This window comes from Crocodylus siamensis, chromosome 1 (genome assembly GCF_052110815.1).
Source record: "Crocodylus siamensis isolate JL-2025a chromosome 1, ASM5211081v1, whole genome shotgun sequence".
Classification (NCBI taxonomy): Eukaryota; Metazoa; Chordata; order Crocodylia; family Crocodylidae; genus Crocodylus; species Crocodylus siamensis.
Genome location: NC_143395.1, coordinates 378,303,013 through 378,321,669, shown reverse-complemented (window position 1 = coordinate 378,321,669; position 18,657 = coordinate 378,303,013). Strand labels below are relative to the sequence as shown.

Genomic DNA, 18,657 nt, shown 5'->3' with positions numbered 1-18,657 from the left:
GGGCGCTCTAGTGAACAAACGTTCCCCCAGATCCTGGTGGTCACCCCTGATAAATTTATAGGTGGCCATCAGATCACCCCTGAGCCTGCGCTTTTCCAGGCTAAAGAGTCCCATGGCTCTCAGCCTGTCATCGTAAGATCTGTTTTCCTGACCTCTGATCATGCGTGTGGCTCTCCTCTGGACTCTCTCAAACTTCTCCACATCCTTTTTGAATTGTGGAGCCCAAAACTGGACGCAGTACTCCAGCTGCGGCCTCACCAAGGCCGAGTACAAGGGGAGAATGGCGTCCCGGGATTTGCTCAAGAAGCATCTATGGATGCAAGCCAGCGTTTTGGTCGCTTTACTAGCCACAGCATCAAATTGCAGGCTCATGTTCATCTTGTGGTCAATGATGACCCCCAAGTCTCTTTCTTCTGTAGTGCTAACCAACGTAGCACTGCCGAGCCTATAAGGGTGCTGCAGGTTTTTCCTCCCAAGGTGGAGAACCTTGCATTTTTCAGTGTTAAACACCACGAGGTTCTCGTCTGCCCATTTGCTGAGCTTGTCCAGGTCAGCCTGGACCACCCGCGTGTCCTCTGGCGTGGATGCTTTGCCCCAAAGTTTAGTGTCATCGGCGAACTTGGCCAGTCCACTCCTGACTCCAGTGTCCACATCATTAATGAAGATGTTGAACAGTATGGGTCCCAGGACAGAGCCTTGAGGGACCCCACTGGTCACAGGGCACCACAATGAGTGACTGGCATCAATCACAACCCTCTGGGTCCAGCCACGGAGCCAGTTTCCCAGCCAGCGGATCGTGGTGGAGCCAAGGCCACAAATGGGCAGTTTTGCCAAGAGGTGATCATGGGATACCAGATCAAAGGCTTTTTTGAAGTCAAGATATATGACATCAATCTCTTCTCCCTTGTCCAGGTGATAGGTCACCTGGTCATAGAAGGAAATGAGATTGGTCAAACAAGACCTACCTGCAACAAACCCGTGCTGGCTATCCCTTTAGAATGTTAGCCTGGGCCAGTCCCTCAAGGATGGCCTCCTTAATAAACTTTTCTAGGATCTTCCCCAGGATAGAAGTCAGGCTAATGGGCCTGTAGTTAGCCGGATCCACTCTCCTCCCTTTTTTGAAGATCGGCACCACGTTGGCCTTCTTCCAGTCTTCAGGCACTACACCAGAGCGCCAGGAGTTTTCAAAGATCTGTGCCAGGGGCTGGGCTATGACGCTCACCAGCTCCTTGAGTACCCAGGGGTGCAGATTGTCAGGGCCAGCTGACTTGAAGGTATCCAGCTTCTCAAGGTGTTCCTTCGCGAGGTCAGCATTTATGGAGGGTAGGGGATCCCCCTCACCCAGATTTCCCTGTCTCATAGCAGGCATGGGCATCCCATGTGACTGATGAAAGACTGACGCAAAGTACCTATTTTATAGGTTGGCTTTTTCCTGGGTGTCAGTTGTCAGTTGCCCCACCTGGTTTAGCAGGGGTCCAACATTGCCCTTGCTTTTCCTCCGGCTCCCCACATATCTGAAAAAGGACTTTTTGTTGTCCTTGATGCCTGAAGCTAGTTGGAGTTCAGTTGCAGCCTTGGCTTTCCTGGTTTGCTCCCTGCAGGACCGGACCAGCGCGAAGTAATGAATTGGAAGCCTCTGAATCGGTTCCAAGAGATGGAAACTGAGAGGAGGGAGACGGATGGGGTGATTTTTCATATATGGAAAAGACTGAGGGAGTGGGGGAGAAAGACTTCCCTGTTACGGATATCTGTGTCACATGCACACCATAATGGTGGCATCGATGCACGAGGCACCAAGATGGTGAGCCCCACCCTTCTTCCCCACAACCAACACAAAAGGGTAAAACAAACGCTGCCATACCATTACTTTCGTTATCAGAGCGTCACCAACATAGGTGAGGTCAGCTAGTCTGCAACGACAAATAAGGCCGGGACACAGAACCCTGAGAGGTGATAGGTGAAAACAGCCAGCTCACTGCCGAGTGCGTCACTTGAGTAATATAAGGGAGCGCACAGCCACACCCAAGTGAGGTTGTTCATCACCCACTTCGATTATCACAAGGGATGCTAGCCTGATCACCTAGCTTCTGCCTCCCATTTGCGATTAGCAACCGCCGAACACCGCTTCATTGCCAGCCCCGACATGATTAGCAATCTACTTCTCTGCATCTCGTTTCTCTCCTCAACGCTCACTGTGAGTAAATAAACCTCTACCTTCAACTACTCTCCGTCTCCGTGCCTATCACCTCACCTCCAGTGTCTTTGGGCAACGTGAGCTGGACTTGTGTTAACGGTCCCATAGAGAGCTAACTGGCCCTTCTAACCCTGCTGTTCCGGTCCCTTGCACGGCGATCGGAAAGCAGCGTGACAATCTGTAGCTGGCCAGTGACTGCAGTCTTTCTCTGAGTTCCCTTCCAATCACAGTGCTCTGGGAGAGGGACATAGAAACAACATATAAAGCTGTCTGAGGTACCCTTTCACAGAAACCTCTGCACCTATGTCCTTGAAACTTAAGCTTCATGCCCTCAGAAGGGGCTATGATCCCTGCTGTTTTCATCTGAATCTGCAAAAAAAATAATAAAGTTATAGGTATTTTAGTGATCCCTCGTTACCATCTATGGCCGTATCTCTGAATTGGCACCAAATCTCCGAATCTGAATCGGTCAGATTGAATTGGGACAGTGATTCGAATTGCCAAATTGAATCACTGTCTCTGAATCAGCCGAATCCAGATCCAAAGCGAATATTTGCTGCTTCACACAGGCCTAGTAATTATACTCTGCATGTGTAAACTCTCTCTGTTTCAAAGGGTACATTTTCTTGACATCTGGTTTGATACTGCTCCTTTGAAGTCGGTGGAAGTTTGTGTAAAACTTCTGTAGAAGCAAAATTAGGCCCAAGTTGTCCTACACTGCTGCATTCTGCTACCTTTCATAGATTCATAGATGTTAGGGTTGGAAGGGACCTCAATAGATCATCGAGTCCGACCCCCTGCATAAGCAGGAAAGAGTGCTGGGCCTACATTACCCCAGCTAGATACACATCTAGCCTTCGCTTGAAGACCCCCAGGGTAGGGGAGAGCACCACCTCCCTTGGGAGCCCGTTCCAGACCTTGGCCACTCGAACTGTGAAGAAGTTCCTCCTAATATCCAATCTAAATCTGGTCTCTTCTAGCTTGTGGCCATTATTTCTTGTAACCCTCGGGGGGCCTTGGTGAATAAATACTCACCAATTCCCTTCTGTGCCCCCCTGATGAACTTATAGGCAGCCACCAGGTCGCCTCTCAACCTTCTCTTGCGGAGGCTGAAAAGGTCCAGTTTCTCTAGTCTCTCCTCGTAGGGCTTGGCCTGCAGGCCCTTAACCATACGAGTGGCCCTTCTCTGGACCCTCTCCAGATTATCCGCATCCTTCGTGAAGTGCGGCGCCCAGAATTGCACGCAGTACTCCAGCTGCGGTCTGACCAGTGCCCGATAGAGGGGAAGTATCACCTCCTTGGACCTATTTGTCATGCATCTGCTGATGCACGATAAAGTGCCATTGGCTTTTCTGATGGTTTCGTCACACTGCCAACTCATGTTCATCTTGGAGTCTACTAGGACTCCAAGATCCCTTTCCACTTCCGTGCCACCCAGCAGGTCATTTCCTAGGCTGTAGGTGTGCTGGACATTTTTCCTCCCTAGATGCAGCACTTTGCATTTCTCCTTGTTGAACTGCATTCTGTTGTTTTCTGCCCACTTGTCTAACCTGTCCAGGTCTGCTTGCAGCTGCTCCCTGCCCTCCGGCGTGTCCACTTCGCCCCATAGCTTAGTGTCATCTGCAAACTTGGACAGAGTACATTTCACTCCCTCATCCAAGTCGCTTTCATTTTAGACCTACCTGAATTTCAGTGCTGGATGACATTAAGTTCTATATAACTGTACTGTCTTAACAAGTAGCTCGTTGATATGTGTATGTGCTATCTCCCTCCCCTTCCCCTTCCCAATATATATTTTGGTTTCTGGGAGACTACATGCATGCACACATCCAAAGATAAATGTGGCCCTAAATTTACAAAGTTGCATCATACAGAGCCTGTGTGATAGTTAAATATTAATTGTAGTAGTAGTATTGTTGAAGTGTTACTGTAGCAGTGTTCTGGAATTGCTAGTAAAATTACAACTTTAAATTGTCAAAAGATTACACATTTTGGCAACATGGGTTCCCTTGTCTCTTCTCAGGATGTAGTTACGTACACATGGGAAAAGAAATTCCATAGTTTATTGTGGACACAGGTTAAATTGGCCATTTAGAAACCTGGAATTCTTTTCTACCCCATAGCAGACAAATTATGATAGGATTTTGTTTTTGTTTTTGTTTTTTCTCCTGTCATTTTTCATATCTTGAAAATAACCCCTTTTATCACTAGAGGCTTGATCCTACCAGTAGCTTGGCACAAGCAGACCACTTGTAGCATCAATCATTTGCCAGACTAAGTAAGCATGGGCACAGGAGATGCTTGCGTGAAGCCCCTTGCAGGCACAGGGCCTGATGCTGGAAAAAAATGTTTTCCTGTTCAGATTATAAAGCCACAGCTGTTCTAAATTCAAGAAAGCAACCCCTAGACTTCACTTTCAGAGAAAATGCTTTGTTGTTAGTGCAGTTTTTAAAATCATACTTATTCTAATTTTCATTTAACTGTTTGTATTCGCTTCTTATTTTTCAGGGTTCTTTGAAAAATCCTTAGTGGTCTTGACTATGTTACAACTGACCTAAATTAGCCAGTGGCTCAGAATGATGGATTCCCAGAAGACTGGAAATGGTTTGCAAGTGATTGGACAAGGGACTGATATAGGGATATCCACACTCCACATGGTGGGGTATTTGGGAAAAGTCAGTTGAAACTTGTTTTTCATGTGTGCAAAGTTCATATTTTCTCTTATTTTTAAGAGACTATAATTTGGTCTTGTTTGCAAAATTAACTGCTTTATAAAATTGTTTTCCACGGAAATCTTATACTAAAGGCGAAAGATTGTTCTACTGTACTTAAAATTCAAAGAAGTCATTATATTTATTGCCCGCTCTGTTCTTGAAAGTGTTTGATCTAATCAAGTCAACAATTTGTGATTTGTCTGTGAGAATTCAGAGTTTGTGTTCACTGGCAGTTAACCTTTTTGTTCAGTGCAAATAAAACAAATGCCATTTCAACCTGTACTCTTTTAAATAAAAACATTTCATGAAGTTATTCTATTTAAATCACAATCAAGGAAACAAATTCATTTAGAAAACCATACACTGTATGTGTATTTTATTTGCTATGATCAAATTCTAAACTGTCATGGTTAACTTATACATACATAGTTTAAACAATATATAAACAATGCATCTTATTTTCTATGTTGTCATTTATGTCTTGCATGTGAAAAATAACATTTAAAATGCATATGCTGGTATCACTGGTTTTTGTTTTTGTTTTTTTAGGATTATAATTTTGTGCGTACAACTTCAGATAAGTACTGTCCAGCCTGCAAAGAGAAGGGCCAGATACAAGGTTTACGGGCCTACCGCATTAACTTTCAAGAGTCCGTCTTTCTATGTGAAAATCCACAGGTAGTGCCTAAATTTGGTCTGTTGAATCTATTTGTTTATTTTTAGCAATTCTACTTCTGTAGCTTATCATTTGGCATCTTTTAAATCAGAGATGGGCAATTGTTTGGGCCTGAGGGCCACACGGGAAGTTTTGATGAGCTATCTGGGCTGGGTCAACACTCCCCCCACAACTTGTCAAAACTCCCTGTGGGGCTACAGGTGGGCAGGGAGCAGTGTTCAGGAGTGGGAGGGATGAGCAAAGTTGGGATCACGCGTCTGGGTCATGGGGTGGTGACAGCTGGGGAGGCTGCCATTGATGCGGGGGGTATGTGCAGCAGAGCTCACCCGGGCACTGTGGTCTGTTCTGCCCTTGCAACACTCCGTCCCTTGCTGCATTGCGCTGAGTAGCTTCCTGTGAATATGTTCCCGACGTGCCTGTAGCCAGCTGGGTGCTGCTCTGCTCCCCCACCTCTATTGGCAGCTCCTCTGTTGCACTGTGCCACTCCCAGCATGTGGCTCCTGAATCAGCACATGGGGAACTGGTTTCAGCTCCCACTTGCCTTCCATTGGAAGATGGCTGGGAGCTGGAGCCCAGACACTGGGTCAGGAGCTGCCCAACTGAAGCTGGTCACCCAGAGTGGTGCAGTGCAGTCTGGTGGGGGCAAAATAACAAGCAGGAGCTGACATTGGAGGCGGGAAGAGCAGAGTGGCATCCAGTTGCAGCTATGCTGGGAACAGCCCTACCATAAGCTGCACACATGGGCTGGGCCACGGGTGCCAGCAGGAACCAAGTGCAGGCTGCCCTAGTGTGAGTGGCCCCAGCTGGATCCAGTCACTTGGCTGGTTGGACCATGGGCTATTTTTTGTCCAGCCTTGCCCTCTCTAAAGCAGGCTCTCAAGAGCCTCTGTGCTGAGTGACTATAAAAAGGAGCAATCAGAAGAAAGGCTGGTATACCTATACATACAAATGTATTTATTTATATATTTATTAAATTTATGTGCTCCTGGTCTTCCCAAAAAAGGGTCAGGGTGTCTTCCAGTAAAAAAACAAAACAAACCCAAAATAATGTTATAAAAGCAGATAAAATATTTAAAAGAAATAAGAGGTACAAGGGATGTAACAGAAATTCCCCAAACAGCGCGCTGACTTAAGCAGATGTTCAGTGATCAAAATTAAGTCAGAAGGTCTTGCAATGCTTCCAGAAGATGTCCAGGTTCAGGCTCTGGTGGGCACAATAGAGAAGCTACTACCAAGATTTACCAAAGGGGACTAAGAATGCTGTGTTTTTGCTGCTTGGTGCAGCAGTTCTTGCACAATGTTGCTGTCTAGGCATAAGTTAGTAAACTACTGTGTTCACCTGAATTTAAGACACTGCCCCCCAATAATTAGGTTCTATACATGAAAAGTTTACCAATTTGTTATAATTTTCAGTGTATACCTTTTAATTATTGGAGTGTCTTAAATTTAGCCTTGCTGTGGGGCAGGCAGTAGCAGGTGAAGTGGGGAGCAAGGCATGTGGTACATGTGGGCGAGTCATTTGCCCCTGTGCTAATTACCTTTTGGCTGTAGCCCAGCTACAGACCAGGGCATGGAGTACATTGTCACTTTTGGCCCCTGAACTACAGTTACAGCAGTGGCAGCTCCTGTAAATGTCCAAACTTTCAAGATACTGGGTTTCTTTTAACCTTAGTTGACTTCCTTTGCTGCTTAATATTTGGGGGTCTCTGCTTTTAAACACACGTCTGTGTTCTCCTGAGAATTGATACCTTTATGGTACCTGAATTATTCTTATACTTTAAGGAAGGGGTGTCAAACTCACCTGTCCCCCTGGGTCAGATGAGTGCAGGCCAGGACTACAGGCTGGATTGGGCCTACAGGCCAGCCTGTGTATCAGATCTAGCATGCAGGAGCAATGCAGTGCAGGTGCCATATACAGCATGTACCCCAGACTGGCCCCATATTGCTGCCTGCTGTATATAGCACCTGGACCAGTCCAGAGTGTCAGACTGCCAGATCCAGCACGCAGGGCTATGCAAGGCTGGTATGGACCCTATCCAGACTGTCCCCAAATACAGTATGCAGGGCTGGTCCAGTGTAGGCACTGCTTGCAGCGCACACCTTGGACCACCCGCATGCACCTTGTGCAGCCCATGCCCCTGACTGGCCCTGCTTGCCTTGTGCATTCCCCAGTTCCAGCCTCATGCTATACCAGATGGGTTCTGTGTGCAGTGCACAGGGTCAAGGCTTGGGCTAGTGTGTGCTGGATGTGGCATGTAGGGCCAGTCTGAGATGCACAGGCAGCATTGCAGTTGAATGATAGGGCTCTGTGGGCCAGATGCAGCCCACAGGCCATATTTTTGACACTCCTGTTTTAAGGTAAGTTTCATGTCAGGGTTTCTGTTTCTTCTTTTTAAAAAGCCACAACATTAGTCTGGGAGAATAGAGGGCTTGAAGACATTTCTCCTACTTCCAGGAGATTGGATTTAGTGGGCTGTGAGAGAGGAAATCCTATGAAGTCTGTTTGAAGGGTTGGAGAGGGCTAGAGAGAGAGAGAAAAAATGTACCAGCTCTCACCATTAATGGAAGTACCTTCTGTTAGTGCCCATTATTGTCATTTGTAAGCTGAATGGATAACATGCATTTCAGTCATCTCTGATTTGTATACAACTTTAGTAATATATCAAAGAGCAAGAGATCCAAGTTCTATTTGAACTGCGTGGTTTGTATTTCCAGTTGTTATAAAATGCTGTCTGGATTTCTATAATCTTTTTTCTTCCTTTCAGTGCATCTATCCTCTGGGCTATAAACCTCTTGACAGCATAATAATTACCTGTGATTCAGCAAATCATCAAACACCAGGTATTCAGAGAAAAAGGAAATGCTTTGAAACCAGTCCTATAACTTCTCCCATTAGATCATATTCAAAACAAGCAAGAACTGTCAACTTGAAGGACACTGAACAGACTTCAGACACTGATCTTGTTATCAACTACAGTGGAAATAATTTATATAGGACTCTAATTGATGCATCACAGGATGATCAGCAGAAATCAGATGGGACAGTTGAAACCTTGGAGCAGAAAGTGGGCTTGGAAGCAGCTATTGCTGTCAGTGGTTCTCAAGAGAATCATATTGAGGGCTCTAATTCCAGAACACAACTTCTGCCAAATTCTGAACTCTGTCCAATAAAATCTGAAATACTGTTTGAAGATAAGTCTGCATTGCTTGTAACACCTCTGTCTCTTCAGTGGAGGAATGCATATGCTCTCTGTTGGTTAAATTGTATCCTGTCAGCACTGGTACACTTGGAAGTGTTAAAGATGGTGATGACTACAGCGTGCACTGAAGAAGAATCTGTCCTCCAGAGACTGTTGACAAAATATAGTAAAGCAACTGCACTCTTGAAAAACTGCCCAAGTAGTGAGCTAAAAAGTGAGTAAATTTTATGTTCCTATTTCTTTTGACTTTAGAATACTTGAATGTACAAGAATATTGATACAAAAACATGGAGGAATTCAGTAGAGTGTGCAGAAGTCTGTTCCCTTCTGTTTCAGATTGCCAAGGCTGAGCTGATACTTTGCAATAGAATTCAAGATAAGGATGTAATTTCCCAGGGCAGATTCTCAGTAACAGGTGAAAACATTTTCTGAGTCACTGAAAGAAGGGGGGATGGGAGGGATTGTACCTCCTTTCCTCAGCACTGATTAGACCTCATCTACAGTATTGTGTGCAGTTTAGAAAGGGCATGGAGAAATTAAAACAGGGTCCAGAAGCAGATGACCTAAAATTAAAAGGGCTTGGATGGGAAGCCATATCAGAACAGTTTGAAACAAATAGCCATGTTCAGCTTGTGAACAACATGCTTCAAAGGGGACATGATAGCAGCTTTGAAGTATCTGAAGGGTTTCCATGAAGAAAAGGGGGAGCACTTTTTTTTTCTCACTGCAGACAGCAGGATACAAGTAATAGCTTGAAGTTGTAGTAAAGTAGGTTTAAATTGAATATTGGGAGAAACTTCTTCACTGTTTTAGAACAGCAAGGCAGTAAAATAGACTGTCGATGGAAGTTCTGCAGTCTCCATCATTGTGGGTCTTCAAGAGAAGGTTGGATAAGCATTAGTCAGGCATGATCTAGGAGTAGCTGTCCTTATGCTATGCTGTGGGTATTTCCCATGCTTCTGGGCTTTGCCAAGGAAAGAGTTTTTCTTCCCTTCCTGTTGTGTCAGAAGTTTTTTGTAGGTTTAAATACCTTCCTCAGAACCCCTGAGAGAGTTGGCTGCAATCAGGGCTGAGGATTTTGACTGGAGAATGCCGTGCTCTTTCTGGGGATAAAACCTGGAGGTTAATGGCTAGAGGGTATAGCCCCTCCACTTGGTCAGACTGATCACCACACTAGCTTCCCAGATTAAGGACAATAGGAAGTCCTTTTTTAAATACATAGGGGGTAAAAAGAAGGTCCTGGGTAATGTGGGGCCCTTGCAGGATGCGTTGGGAAACTTGGTCGTCACACCGGACGGCAAAGCTAACATGTTTAACGATTTCTTTGCCTCCGTCTTCCTAAGTAGGGACCAGAACAGCCACCTCCCTGCTGGGCCCCCCTCGGGCCCTGGGGGAGGCACACCTGGGCCATGGGTTAGCGAGGATTTAGTTAGGGAGCTTCTGGAGGGGTTGGACGTATTCAAGTCAGCCGGTCCGGATGATCTCCACCCTAGAGTTCTAAAAGAACTGGCCGAGGTCATTGCAAGTCCGCTGGCACGGCTTTACGAGCACTTGTGGTGCTCTGGTGAGGTACCGGAGGACTGGAAGAGGGCCCATGTGGTTCCCATCTTCAAAAAAGGCAGGAAGCAGGACCCGGGAAACTATAGGCCGGTTAGTCTTACCTCAATCCTAGGCAAGCTGTTTGAGAAAATTATGCTGGCACACATGCAGGAGGGGCCAGCAGGGGACTGCATGCTTAGGGGCAACCAACACGGGTTCATCAGTGGCAGGTCCTGTCAGACCAACCTGGTGGCCTTTTACGATCAGATCACCAGATCATTAGATGCAGGGGTAGCAGTGGATATAGTCTTCCTGGACTTACGGAAGGCTTTTGACACTGTCTCTCACCCCGTTCTCATTAAGAAACTAGGGGGCTGTGGTGTAGACACCCACACAGTCAAATGGGTTGCCAACTGGGTGGAGGGCCGCACCCAGAGGGTGGTAGTGGATGGGTCCTTCTCAACCTGGAAGGACGTGGGCAGTGGGGTTCCGCAGGGCTCGGTCCTCGGGCCCGCACTGTTCAACATCTTCATCAGTGATTTGGACGATGGGGTAAAAAGCACCCTGTTCAAATTTGCTGATGACACTAAGATGTGGGGGGACGTGGGCACACTAGAAGGATGCAACAGGCTACAATCAGTCCTAGACAGGTTACAAAGGTGGGCGGATGAGAATAGGATGGGTTTCAACACCGACAAGTGCAAGGTGATGCACCTGGGGAGGAACAACCGGCACCATACCTACAGGTTAGGGAACTCCCCTCTTGTCAGCACGGAGACAGAAAAGGATCTGGGGGTCATCACTGACTCCAAGATGAACATGGGCCAGCAGTGTGAGGAGGCAGTCAGGAAGGCCAACTGCACCTTGTCTTGCATCCACAGATGCATCTCGAGCAGGTCCAAAGAGGTGATCCTCCCCCTCTGTGCGGCACTGGTCAGGCCGCAGTTGGAGTACTGTGTCCAGTTCTGGGCGCCACACTTCAGGAGGGATGTGGACAGCATGGAGAGGGTCCAGAGGAGGGCCGCTCGCATGATCAGGGGGCAGCAGGCAGGCCCTACGAGGAGAGGCTGCAGGACCTGAACCTGTTCAACCTCCAAAAGAGAAGGCTGAGGGGGGAACTTGTGGCCTGTTATAAACTAGTCAGAGGGGATCAGCAGGCATTGGGGGAGTCCCTGTTCCCCCGAGCACCGCCAGGAGTGACCGGGAATAACGGTCACAAGCTGGCAGAGGGTAGATTTAGGTTAGATATCAGGAGGCGCTACTTCACGGTCAGGGCGGCTGGGATCTGGAACCAACTTCCAAGAGAAGTGGTGCAGGCTCCTACCCTGGGGGTTTTTAAGAGGAGGTTAGATGAACATCTTGCTGGGGTCTTTTGACCCCAGTATTCTTTCCTACCATGGCAGGAGGTCAGACTAGATGATCTGCTCAGGTCCCTTTTGACCCTAGAAACTATGAAACTATTTGGGGTCAGAAAGGAATTTTACCTTTTTGGTCAGATTAGTATGGACTGGGGAGGTTTGCCTTCCTCTGTAGCAGGGGCTTGGCCCTCTTTGTATCCTGATCGTATATTAACAAAATTCGAGGTTTCATTGATGCATTTTGTTCTGGTATAAACAGAAGATAAATTTAGATCATTTATGTAAATAGGGTTTTTTTGTTTTGTTTGTTCCTAGTTAACTTTGCAGTAGTGTACTTGCTTTTCTCCACTGAAGATTTATGTTCTAATATAGCTATATATCTATATTAATGAACAGTTGACCTTCACACACACATTTAGAAGTATGGCCTTAGAATCATAGAAAATCGAGGTTGGAAAGTACTTCAGGAGACCAACCAGTTCAACCCTCTGCTCAAAGCAGGACCAGCCCCAACTAGATCATCCTAGGCAAGGCTTTGTCAGGTCAGCTCTTAAAAATGTCCAAGGATGGAAATTTCATGGTCTCTCTGAGTAACATGTTCCAGTGCTTTATTACCTTCCTCATGAGCATTGATTTCCTAATATCTGACCTAAACTTGCATTGCTTCAACTTGAGACCATGGCTCCTTGTTCTGTCATCTGCCACCACTGAGAATAATTCAGCTCCATCCTCCTTGTAACCACCCTTCAGGTAGTTGAAGGCTGCTATTAAATTCCTGCTCAGTCTTCTCTTCTGCAGATTAAATAAGCCCAGTTCCCTCAGACCCTCCTCAGAAGTCATGTGCCCCAGTCCCCTAACCATTTCCATTGCCCTCCACTGGACTCTCCACTTTGTGTACATCGGGGTTGTCAGCCAGGAGTATATGTACCCCTGGAGGTACTTGGGAAGGCCCCAGGGGGTATGTGGCAGCAGCACGGAAAAGCAGAGATACTTGGGAAGTGCCAGCGCGGGGGGCAGGGACACCACCAACATTCATCACTCCACATTGCTGCCATATGCCATTGCTCCATGCCCAAATACCCCTGCTTCTCCATGAAGCTGGTGGGGTGGAAAAGCAGGGGTACCCAGGGGGTGGGGCTGCCGCCATCCATCACTCCGTGCCACTGCTGCCAGGCACCGTGTGCCACTTTCCCGCACCCAAGTATCCCTGCTTCTCTGCGCCACCAGCTTCGTGTGTGGCCAGCTGACAGCACACCTGGTGCACGGCAGCAACATGGGGAGCTGGCACATGGCAGCCACCCCCACTGCCATTTATCCATTTAGCGCCGCGGGGGGCGGAGGTGCTCACGACCGGCTGCATGCAAAGCCAGCAGTGCAGAGAAGCAGGGATACTTGGGTGCAGGAAAGCAGTACAGGGCGGTGTCGCCGCTGCCATCCATCACTCTATGCCACCACCAGGCACAGCTTTCCCGTGTCCAAGTATCTCCACTTCTCTGCGCTGCCGGCTCCGCTTGTGGCCATCTGGCAGCACCTGCCCCACCCCGTGAGGCGGCAGCACTGAGTATATAGATGGCAGTGGGAGCAGCCACTGCCATGTGCAAACCCCCCACACTGCTGCTGTGTGCTGGGGAGGGGGTGCTGACACATGCAAAGCTGGTGGCATGGGAAAGCTGTGCCCAGCAGCAGCACAAGAGTGTATGACTGGCAGTGGCAGCCACTTACAAGTTCCCTGCACTGCCAGCTCTGTGTCTGGCTGTCTGTCAGCACATGGCACACCCCACACTGCGTCCAGAAGGGGTACTCAGCTTAAAAAAGGTTAAGAACCCCTACATCTCTTCTGTAGTGGAAAGTTCAAAACTAAACACAGTATTCCCAATGTGGCCACGCCAGTGACAAATAGAGGGGGAGTATCACGTCCCACAATCTGCTGGCAAAACTCCTACCAATGCAGGAAGCATGCCATTAGTCCTCTTTGCAACAAGAGCACACTGTTGGCTCATACTTAGTTTATTGTCCACTGGAACCCGTAGGTCCTTTTCTGCAGAGCTGCTGCCCAACCAGTCAGCCCTCAGCCTGTACTTGTGCATGGGATTGTTCTATCGTAAGTGCAGTACTTTGCACTTGTGCTTGTTGAACTTCATCATGAGAGGTGGTTTTGGGGGTTTTTTTGGTTCAGTCCAATTCATTGAGATCTCTCTGAATCCTAACCCTACCATCCAGCTGGAGTCTTCTCAGGAGTCTTGGCTGCAGGTTTTTCGAGAGTCTTGTGCTTCCTTAAAGAACGTGTCCAAGGAAGTTTGGACAGATGTTCTCCAGGGAGATGGGCGACACAGCGAACTTGTTCACTGGCATGGTGTTGCATCAGGGAGAGCCGTTTCATCCTAGCTAGCCTTCTTGGAATAACATCTTATGTTCAAAAAAGCCAAAGCTCTTCTGGCAACACCATCTGCACAGCCAGCAAGATCTACTTGCTCCTGCCCCAAGCCCTTCCCCTTGACTGGGAGGATTTAGGAGAACACCACCTGAGCCCCAGTCCCTTCACCCTTGCACCTGAGCCTCTCAATGTCATCCCTGGCAATATTATGGGTGTCTACATTGAACAGCACGGGGTAGTCAGAGGGCCAGATGAGTCTCGGTAGCCCTTCCATGACATCTCAGATCCAGGCTCTGGGCAAGCAGCAAACCTTACAGTACAATAGGTCGGATCAGCAGATGGATACCTCCATGGCCCGCAGAAAGGGAGTCTCCAGCCACTGCCATCCATCATGTCCTCTGGTGGCAGTGGTCTCAGTTCTTCCAACCTTGGGGATGCTTGGCCTGGCTGCTTCCACCGATGGAATATGCTCCTCCTCTGTTGCTAGGTCTCCATGTCTCATCTTCAGGCAAGGTGGGGGTGAATATTTCTTCTTGCTGCAAGAGGTCACAAGTTGCTAATTTCCACCTTCCTTGGAGTTCATGTGTTCTTCCTTCTCTAACATTGCCTTTGGCAGTCCTTTCTCCACTGTAGGAGAAGTATCCTCCAGCATCAAATCAATGAAGTCCTTGTGGCAGAAGATGATTCAGAGCCTCTCCACCTCCTCCTGTAGCTTCCTTGTCTGCTCCCCAAGGGACAGCACTATCGCAGGCTCCTCCACCTGGCTGTCACTGGAAGAAACCTGCAAACAGCAGACTCCCCCACCAAACCAGGACCTGGGTGGTGGAAGCCTTAAGTGTCTTGTGATTTCTGAATTTGGTTAAAGACATGGTATTTTAGCAAGCCTCATCTTTTCTCTCCCTGACAGCTAAATGAAAAAGTCAGAGTTCCTCTGACAAATCAAAGGCAATCTGCAACAATAAAGGAGATGATCCAACAGACTGAACTAATACGGATCTATGAGTAGAAGCTGCCTTTCCTGGGCATGCCTTTCAGTAAAACATCCTTAGAAACATGTAAAGACTCAAGTCCTTGTGTTCACGCTAGAGATGTTTGATAATTTAGAGTCTGTCTCTTCTTTCATGAAAAGTAGCCTGCTGGCCAACCATCTATGGTGGTAGTTCTTAGACGCATCATTTAGCAGAAGAAATTAACTGAGCTTTTCTATTTTCTTGTCACCTCTATCTGAAATGATCCCTCCCTCTTTCTCCCTCCCCCCACCCCCCAGGTCCCACTGGACTGTTCCATGGTCACATTAATTGCTTAGTGGTTTCCAAGTGGATATTATGTATAAACCGTTAGAAATGTGTGGGTTGCCAGCTTGCTAGACTTACTGTTCTCTTCCCTTTCTTCCCCTCACTTCTCCTTCCAACGCCTCCCTGGTGGAAACTCTGATGTAAAAGAAAGGTGTGAATGTTAGGGGGAGGAAGAGGAGGCAGGGGACTAGAATTTACTTTTTCTCTGTGCTCCTAGGCAAAGGTTATCAGTTTACTTGGGCTATGTTAGAGAAGGGTCATGACTGAGGGTCATGGTTTGGGGAGATGGTTACAGTGTTTATATTGCTTGCTTGGCTGAAATGACAGTGAGATATCTGTTGTTTTGATAAAATCTGTCAAAAGTACCTATGACCTGGGAGAAATTCTTTAGTTTTATTTTGATTTATATGCATTAATTATAGTTAAAGACTAATGAAGGAGTGGCATCCGAACCTGCTTCAAATCCTCCCTTCAGTTCTGGAGACTGATCTAGACCTCTTAGTTAAAGTAGTTTTGCACTTTATGCAGCCTTGTTTGTCTGTTTTGCATTACTAATTTGCAAAACTGCTGAAAGCCATGTCTGGGGAGTAAGATTATAGTGCCTGGCACCAGTGCTCTTAAGGATGACACATGGCTCTACAATGGACTGTCCTGAAGGGGAATAATTAGTGTAGCTGTGCCTGTGCAGCAGTTTGAGCAGACTAACTTGCCTCAGTGAGTGACAGTTAATTAGCTGGTTTGCATATCCATATAGATGCAGCTACACTGCTGTTGGTTTATGGTGCAGTCTCTGCAGAGCAGCCTGGTATCTTTAGCTGTGCCTCTGCTGGGCACAGTGAGTTTGTTTTGTAGATGAAGCATCAAACTCAAGGCACTTCCTAAGTCTACAATTAATTGTCTGATAACTCTAAGATTTATTTCTGACTTCCATAAGAAATGTAGTACTTAATTTGCAAAAACACACCTCAATTTATCTAATCATTTAAATGGGATTGAATGTCATCATCAAGGATCCTGTTTTTCTCTGATTTTAAAAAGAAACAACCCAGTTTTCAGATTTAACAAAAAAAAAGAAGTAACCCAAAATCCACATTTTTCCATGATTAAAATGAAACACCACTCTCTCTCTCTCTCTCTCTCTCTCTCAATAGTGGTATTTCATTTTAATCATGGAAAAATGTGGATTTTGGGTTACTTCTTTTTATCTGAGAAAACCAGGATCCCTGGTCATCACTATAGGGTGGAGTTAAGCTTGTTTGGGTACTTTGTGTGTTTTTTTCTTTAGTATTTGAATTTCTAAGTGTAGTCTTAAATTCTGCCTTTCCTCAGAGTATAGTACTTTGGTTTGAGAGAATGACACTATGCCTAATGCTTTTTACCAGTAATTTATGATACCTTCCTCAAATCTTAATCTTCATCTTAGTCACTTATTGTCTGAAGTTTGATTCCAACATAGCCTAATCATACTAACACATGTTGTAGAGAGAGAAATTATTTAAAGTATCTTATTAAGTAAATGACTGTAGAAAACAATGTGCAGGACTAAGTAGGTTTTTTTAACAAGTTGTTAAAACTTTCTGCAAATTTATTTGACTGAGCTTTAATTATTATTATATCCAGTAGGCATGCCTTAAAATATACTAATACCAAATGCATTGCTTTGAAGATTATTAATATATTATGTGCTATATCTGAATTTAATATTTTTGAAAAACAATTTATTTTCTTTAGATGTTCTTCCAAAAGCTGAGATGCATTTAAATGAAATCCGAAATACAATTTTTGCACAACTTCAACCCCAGCTGAAGTGTGAATTAGGTAAGTATATATGTGTGACTTTAGTTTGTTCCAGCTTTCTGAGTGCAAACCTTGCTGTTATGTCAGCACTTAAAATATATCTCACAAGTGGATACAAACAGCATACCAGTGTAATTTGGTTAGGTCAAGCACACTACTCACAGTAGTTAGGTCTTTTCTTTTTTTCCCCTTCCCCTCCCTCTTTTTTCTGTCTCTATTCCATTCTCTTCTGTAGTACCTATATGCTCAGGCCTAATGAAGTGACCCTTCTGGTGCATGCTTTTCTTCTCTGTTGTGAAAAAGGCAGGAAAAAATTGCTTGACAAAAGGAAAGTTCATTCTTAGTTTAAAGACCATACTTTCCAGGACTTTTGAATTATGTATTTAGGCCAGGGGTTGGATCTAGGCCACAGCTGCAAGGCTTTGCCTGGACCTGTGCTACTACCATTTCTCCCCACCCTCCCAGCTCCAATCCAGCATGGGCTAGGTAACTTTGGCAGCAATAAGGGTGAAGGGGGCTTTTTCTGTGCCCACACTGGGGTGAGGCAGCAAAAATTACCTGCACTGCTGTTCCTTCTTCTAGCCCTCCCCCTGTCCCACTGCTACTTTTTGGGATCTGCTGCTTTAGCAAAGCAAAATAATGTATGGTGACTGCTACATCCTCCTTCCCTTAGTTGTGTATGGTCCTTCTTAACTGTATAGAACACTTAATAAATAATGCCCATTAAATGGTTCCGTAGAAACAGCAGAAGTTGACAACATTTTCCTTCACTTTGTCCTCTGACCTAGCCCATGGAACGTACTTGTAGCATTTTGGCTTAAATTAGCAAATTGTTATCATTTGTATACTTTCATTATTTTCCCATAAAATGGAAAATGAAATTAATAGTTAGGACTGATGTCACTAGTACTGTAGTGTAGCATCAATATTAGCCTCAAAAGCTTCTGCAAATATTAGTTTTCATGTAGTCTACTGATCTCAGTTTGTTGTGTTATGTGCTCCCCTCCTGGTTAACTACAGCTGTAGTCTTGCTGCTAATGATGGCTTTGAGTCCTTTACTATAGGAAAGAAAATATTGCTTTGTGAGTGCTCACAGAATAATTGTCCTTGCTTTCCGATGTCCTGAAGACTGATTGTGAACATTTAGTGACTGGTTTTCTTTTTTTCTTCAAAGGTAAAGAGGAAAGTCCAGTCTTTGCATTACCTCTGCTTCTAGAAAAGGATCCTGAAGTTAAGAAACTCTTTCTTCATTCATTTTCATGGAAATTTGAATGTTTACTTTGTGGCTACAAACAGCAGGACAGGTAAGGGTTTTTATTCGGGTAATATTCTTTATCTGTATGAATTTATTTTTCATTCTACACTTGATACTTTTTAAACCAACACTTTGTACACAATAGTTTGCATGTGGTGACAGGGGAAAAGATATGATGGTGAAGTCTTGTAGTCTGTGTTTCTTGAAGTTTTCTACACCTGCTGTGTAGTGTCAAGATTTATGATGTAATAGTTT

At 45.8% G+C, this 18,657-nt stretch overlaps 1 protein-coding gene across 2 annotated transcripts in view; it reads left to right on the top strand.

Moving 5' to 3' along the window:
- Positions 1 to 18,657, top strand: part of USPL1 (ubiquitin specific peptidase like 1) — a 36,623-nt gene that overhangs the window by 9,700 nt on the left and 8,266 nt on the right. Inside the window, exons 2-6 of one of the 2 annotated variants that reach the window (XM_090028108.1) lie at positions 4,703 to 4,869; positions 5,458 to 5,586; positions 8,350 to 8,998; positions 17,082 to 17,168; positions 18,322 to 18,451. In XM_090028108.1, the coding sequence (XP_089884234.1) occupies positions 4,771 to 4,869; positions 5,458 to 5,586; positions 8,350 to 8,998; positions 17,082 to 17,168; positions 18,322 to 18,451 (1,094 nt within the window). In that variant the 5' untranslated portion in view covers positions 4,703 to 4,770. Of the gene's footprint in view, positions 1 to 4,702; positions 4,870 to 5,457; positions 5,587 to 8,349; positions 8,999 to 9,120; positions 9,200 to 17,081; positions 17,169 to 18,321; positions 18,452 to 18,657 lie in introns of those variants that run through there. The other variant, XM_090028109.1, reaches the window with a different exon arrangement.